Here is a 6,245-nt window from a genome sequence, read left to right as displayed (position 1 = left end):
CTTGCTTGACCAGCGCCTAAATCGTGTGTGTGTGTGTGTAAACAATTTCAAAGCTGCAGGATATAGGCTGTAGCTTACATTGACGTCATTTAATAATACTGTATATGCCTATCATTCGAATTTAGGGGGAAAGTGAAAGGATATAGAGGCCCGTCAATCAAGACCATTTCGGAAGTGTAATAGGCTCCCATCGTGCTTTTCCTCCAGGGCGACAGCTGCTGTTTAAATATTGAAATCATTTTTATCAAGGCCATTGCTCCGTCCATTTCATTCATATTACTCCAATCATTATGCGAGGGATTTCCCCCCCTGAGCAATTGGTAGACTAATTTCAACATTGTGTGACCATTTTTGGAAAGGAGATTCCCAAGTAATTATTCCCAGTTTTAGTCTTTATAAAATTAAAATTAAAACAGAACAGCCACAATAGCATGTATTTCTTTCCTTTTTTTAATCAAAAAACACCACCGGAAAATATAAAAAATGCGTTCATTAAAAACCAGCTGTCACAATAACTCTACTACAAAATATCTGCATAAAGCAACAAGTACACAACCCTGAAGAGACAAAAAATCTTTGGATAGAAGATATGCTTTTCTTCGCTATAAAATTACTTATTGTGTTTTTTCAGATACAAGCAGAGACATATATATATAAATAAACACCTCTAGCTTTTAAGGAAATAAAAACATTTAATAGAAATCAGACTATTTTGAAATGATTTTTGGTCACAGCAAAAGAGGTTTGCCTCTGAATTGTAAAGTGATATCAACACAAACGATGTCATTAAATTATATTTTTGCTTTTTATATCCGGTTATTCGAATTAAAATTGTGTGGATGTTTTTCTGTAGTAAGCTAATTCGTTTTTAGTGTATTGTTAAGTTTTCATTAACTTCCTTCCCCTTTACACATAAGGGAACTAAACGAAGTTTGACATTTTATGAGTTTACTCAACCCAACATGATTAAGTGCTTATCGTTGCCTGATAGACAATATACATGACATGAATAAAAGTATATTACACTTAACGTACTAATTCAATAAAACAAAAAATATAATACAAAAACAGAAAGTGCCATTTGAAGAGCAATAACATCATTTTCGAAGTTCAACATCACAGCCTAAAATATACAAGTATGCATACAATGATACAAACAATGGACATTTACATAAAAGACGTTAGTTAGTCTATTATAAACACAAATAAATAAGAGACCCTTCAATATTAACACATTTAAATAATAATTCCATAAACTTAAATAAGAATGATTAAGGTCACAATTGTATGTGTCATAAGTGGCACTAATGCATTTGAACTTTTTTTCCTTTATGGAAACATCAACTATGCTATGTCTATAAAGCAGCTATATCATTTCGTTTACATCCTTTCTTTCGTTCATCTGGGTTACCCAGCCTCACCAAAACGCAATACCAAACAGGCATTTTCTTCTAAATCACGGGGTAGGCTGTAGGCTGTAGACTCCTTCTCTCCCCTCTTTATTTTATTTTCACAAGTGACATATCACCCATATTTCTTTCTGGTCCCTCCATTATCCTTGTCCAATTCTCCCATTTGAAAATGTATCTCACTAATTTCAACTAGACATCCAGAACGTGATTGAGATAGGAGATATAGCATATGGCAAGTCTGAGAATCTCGATCTTGGAGAGTTTCTTGTCAGGGGGAAGGGTTGGCAGCAACTTTCTCAGTTCAGCGAAGGCCACATTGAACGCTTCCACGCGGATCCTTTCGCGCGTGGCGTGGGCCGAGCGGTACTTGGCCGTCGCACGTCTCCTCCGTCTCTTCTCCTCCCTGCTGAGGGTCGGTTGGGCCAGCGACCTCGTTTTCCCCTCCCCCTCCATCGGTTCGTCGGACAGGCACCCGACCTTGAGGTCGTTGAGCACCGACTCTGCGTCGGATTGTCCCCATCCGAGGTCGGAATCAGCTTGGTCTGGACTCAGCATCATTTTCAGTCTTTTCATATGTTTTTCAGTTCGTATCCAAAAAGTGCTGGAGAGAGAGATATGATTGATTAATTTATTATAATGTTGTGAACGCAATAATACTTTTTTGTTACCAATGTTATGATTGGGAGTAGTTTTTGCATGGCTGTCTTGTTATGACCTGTCACGGTAGATGATAGGCAGACCATAATCATCAAATAAATAATTGGAGATCATGTGCCAAAGACTTAGAAATGTGATAGTCTTAATCGAAATTGCAAAAGCAACAGACAGTGATGGGAATACTGTAAATTGTAATAGGTTTTTGTACTTCTATTTTTTCCTATGCATAATTTATTATACAATGATTTTCGTTATAGAGCATTAAATATTAAATGTAGGCCATTTTCTTTTCACTTATGTGTCAGTTCTTATGATTTGTCTGGATAACCTGACATGTGTTTTGCAGCAAACATTGCATTATTATTATTTTTGAATATTAAAGCAATTATGGTAAATATTGAGAGAAACCATGCTATTCAAATTAACATATTCCATATTCAAAGTCGTCCATCTGTCACAATGAGATAAACACCTCTGCTTGGCTCCAGCAGTATGACTTGACAGCGTGGAACAACAATGAAAGAAGGCAACAATTGTTGACATCTGCTGGACATTGAATTCGGCCACACAAAATGTTGTTGTATCAACAATGCAATGGAAAAATACGAGCTGTGTACTTTGTTGTAAATATGTAATACAGACCTAATAAAGAAACGGTCAATTCCTCATATACATTTTTTTAATTTTAAATTTTTCTTAGGCCTATTCGTTAATTGGACACTTACCTTGACAAATAGTTGAGAGACACAACTGTCTGATGATTCGTGATAGCTGTTGGAGTAAACTCCAACTCCAAATTAACTCTGCGCTTCCCTTTGGTTTTTTTCACAAACCATCTTCTTTAGTCCAATTCATTACAGGAATTATAGGCTACTGTTGACAGCCTTATAACATGAATTGCTGTTTACTTTTTGAGATTTTGAACAGTAAATCAAACATAAAATGTTGTTTTATCTCAAAACCATCTAATTTCAAGTTGAGGTATAAAATGATCACTTCGTTGGGAAGATGATAGTATAGTTAACGATTATGTGATAAATATTTCTGAAGATAAAAATCTTGTGCCTTGTGAACACCCATCTGGGAAACAATAGATTGTTGTGTCGATAATATCTCGCTGAAAGTGCAGATGTTTGTCCGTTCTTCTTGATGGAGATGACCGTGATTAGAAAGGCCCTCGTGCACCGTGTACCAATAGTCAGTGCATTGAAAAGCCGAAAGATAATCCCTTCCTTTCCACTTCTGTGTTTTCCGAACGTTATCGGGTCCAGCACGCGGTTTATATGAGAGATAAAGATCCAAACGATCCCAACTAATAAAGGCTTACTTGAGAAACCGAGGGATGGAATATATTTGAGGAATGGTATTGTCTAACACCGCCCCCTCCCTCTCACCTCCCTCTCTCTACTCACGCCCCTCAGCCCTCCACTAGTCCCTCTGGGGTTAGTGGGCAAAGAGGAACCAGAGATGAGTACGATAATGGATAATAAGGACTTTAAACATTTTGATTTTTTTCCAGATTAATTCAAATTCTGACCTATACAATAAAAAATAAAAAATCTGCATATTTTTAATTAAATAAATATATAAGCAAATCTATGAAAAATAAAATGTTTATTGAAACAACCAGTAAGGTTGGTTCACATTATAGTAGGTAATCTGTTAGGCCAGTTATTTCACTTCGAGATTGAAACTAATTATTAGGCTATTAGGCCTTAAATAATTATAATAAATTGAGGTTGAAACAGGCTAAAAAAACGTGAAGTTCAGAGCAAGAGGTTCTACATTAGTAGCCTAACATTAATTAATTAAATAAAATAAATACACTGCTTTTTGCTGATGATGTTGTTTCCAACTAGGTTTTTATTTCGACAACTCAAGTCCGATTTCTGACCACTAGATTGTTCTATTATGAAAGGCAGGGCCACCTCTATTCCAATCATATAAATAAAATCCAGATTCTAACATGGCCCCTCTGTTGTCAGCAGATGGAACAGTCTACAGTTTCCCTTCTACATCAGAGGGCAGCATATAGATATACTAGACCTCTACAGTGTATCCTTTATATATTTTTTGGTCAAATGTATTTTGAAATGATTATTATAGAAAAGAAAGCTATCTATGGTCCAACACAGTTGTCAAACAATCAATATTATAAAAGGATGACTGCCTGATGATAACCACCTGCAAAGTCAACACAAGTGAAGTCCCACTATAGAAGTGATCAATACACTGTCACAGTGAAGATGAGGCTACATCATCTCTTGTGTCAATAGGATCAGAAGGATGGAGGAGCTGATACAACAGATAACAGTTATCAGTGAGTGGACATCATACAGAACAGTCATGCCTAGAGCTGCAGGGGCAAGCAGGGTTCCAGTTATTGGTTCAAGGGGGCCTGTGCGTATTACCAGGCAGTGCCAGTCTGACCAGACTCTCTCTGTATTGCTGGTTGAAGTTGACAGAGCCTGTCTCACACTCCTCCTCATCTTGTCTTTTCTTTTCCTCCTACCCTCTCCTCCTCTCCTCTCCTTCTCTCATCTCCTCCTCTCCTCAAGTGGTACCACCAGTACTGGGTTAGGGGTCCTGGGGTCCTGAAGAGAGCCGGTGACCAGAGAGTGTTGTGACTGACTGCGCCTAACGAGGTGATTAAAACGATGAGGGGACCACGGCTGACTGGCTGTGGCCCGGAGCCACCTCCCCCCTCACACACACACACACACACACACACACACACACACACACACACACACACACACACACACACACACACACACACACACACACACACACACACACACACACACACACACACACACACACACACACACACACACACACACACACACACACACACACACACACACACACACACACACACCTATACACACACACACACACACACACACACACACACACACACACACACACACACACACACACACACACACACACACACACACACACACACACACACACACACACACACACACACACACACACACACACACACACACACACACACACACACACACACATACACACTGGAGCATTGGCTAAAGAGCCAGGAGGAATGGATCTATGTACAAGGCCAAGGGGCCGGTATAGTGTGTGTGTCTGTGCATGTGTGTGTGTGTGTGTGACTGTGTGTGTGTGTGGATGAGTTGATAGACAGGTCGCCCTCAGCCTTGTGTCCAGGGAGATGTGACACAGAGAGAGTGGCAGCGGGGGGTATGTATGGAGAGGGGGTCGGGGGGTATAGGAGACATGTCAGGGGGCAGGGGACAGAGCCAGTCTGACAGCGGCAGTGCAGCGAGCCGCTGTAATTGCTCCAAAGACCAGCGTGGCGGTCTGTGGTCCCCGGACCTCTCGGGCCCCCCAGGCCCCTGTCCAAGCCACAGATACAGGCTGTTCCAAGGATGTGGCAATTCATGCACAGATTATGTACTGACTTGGGAAGATGACTGGTTTATCCCTAAAATAATTTTCAACTATTAGAACATTACAGAAAGAAATGTAATATTCTGTAATGTATAAAACTGATGTCTGTTGTACACAATACTGTACTTTTCTATCAGAACATTCTGTGACAATAGAAATTCACCCTTTTGAATAAGTCCCATTCTCAGCCATCTCTCAACCTCTTCTGACACCCACTCTCCTGTCCAAACCTGTCGGAACACACACACACACATGCACACACACACACACAAGCACGCACGACACACACGCACGCACACACACACACACACACACACACACACACACACACACACACACACACACACACACACACACACACACACACACCCTTCCCGGCGATGTTCCTGGGCCCAGTGAGACGGAGCGAGCGTTGAAATGGGAGGGATTAGTCACTCTGTCAGGAGGTTTATGGTGTTGTGTTGTCTCAGGAGATGCGGTGCCACAGGGGGCTGTTTGGGAGGACTCTCGCAGATAGAGACAGAGGACGTCGTGAAAGACTTTAAGCTCAGTCCAGTCTGTCTGGGCCAGTTGGCCATCAGTCAATGGGTCACTCAACTTCAAGACTTGTCTAGACAGAAGCTGTTTTGTGTTTAGATTGAAGTCAACTTTCTCAACTTTCTGTTATTTTGTTGATTATCACATGTTAAAGGTCAAATCCACATGTTAAAGGTCAAATCCACATGTTAAAGGTCA

The 6,245-nt window shown here is 40.4% G+C and overlaps 1 protein-coding gene across 1 annotated transcript; it reads right to left on the bottom strand.

Moving 5' to 3' along the window:
• Positions 1 to 432: 432 nt before the first annotated feature.
• LOC121559259 (helix-loop-helix protein 2-like) lies at positions 433 to 3,423 on the bottom strand. The gene is made up of 2 exons (XM_041872552.1): positions 2,795 to 3,423; positions 433 to 2,013 (listed from the first exon to the last, which is right to left on the bottom strand). The coding sequence occupies exon 2, from the start codon at positions 1,983 to 1,985 to the stop codon at positions 1,602 to 1,604; it is 384 nt and encodes a 127-aa protein (XP_041728486.1). The 5' UTR covers positions 1,986 to 2,013; positions 2,795 to 3,423; the 3' UTR covers positions 433 to 1,601.
• Between the last annotated feature and the right edge of the window lie 2,822 nt (positions 3,424 to 6,245).

This window comes from Coregonus clupeaformis, chromosome 16 (assembly GCF_020615455.1).
Source record: "Coregonus clupeaformis isolate EN_2021a chromosome 16, ASM2061545v1, whole genome shotgun sequence".
Taxonomy (NCBI): domain Eukaryota; kingdom Metazoa; phylum Chordata; class Actinopteri; order Salmoniformes; family Salmonidae; genus Coregonus; species Coregonus clupeaformis.
This window is presented reverse-complemented; position numbering and strand designations above follow the sequence as displayed.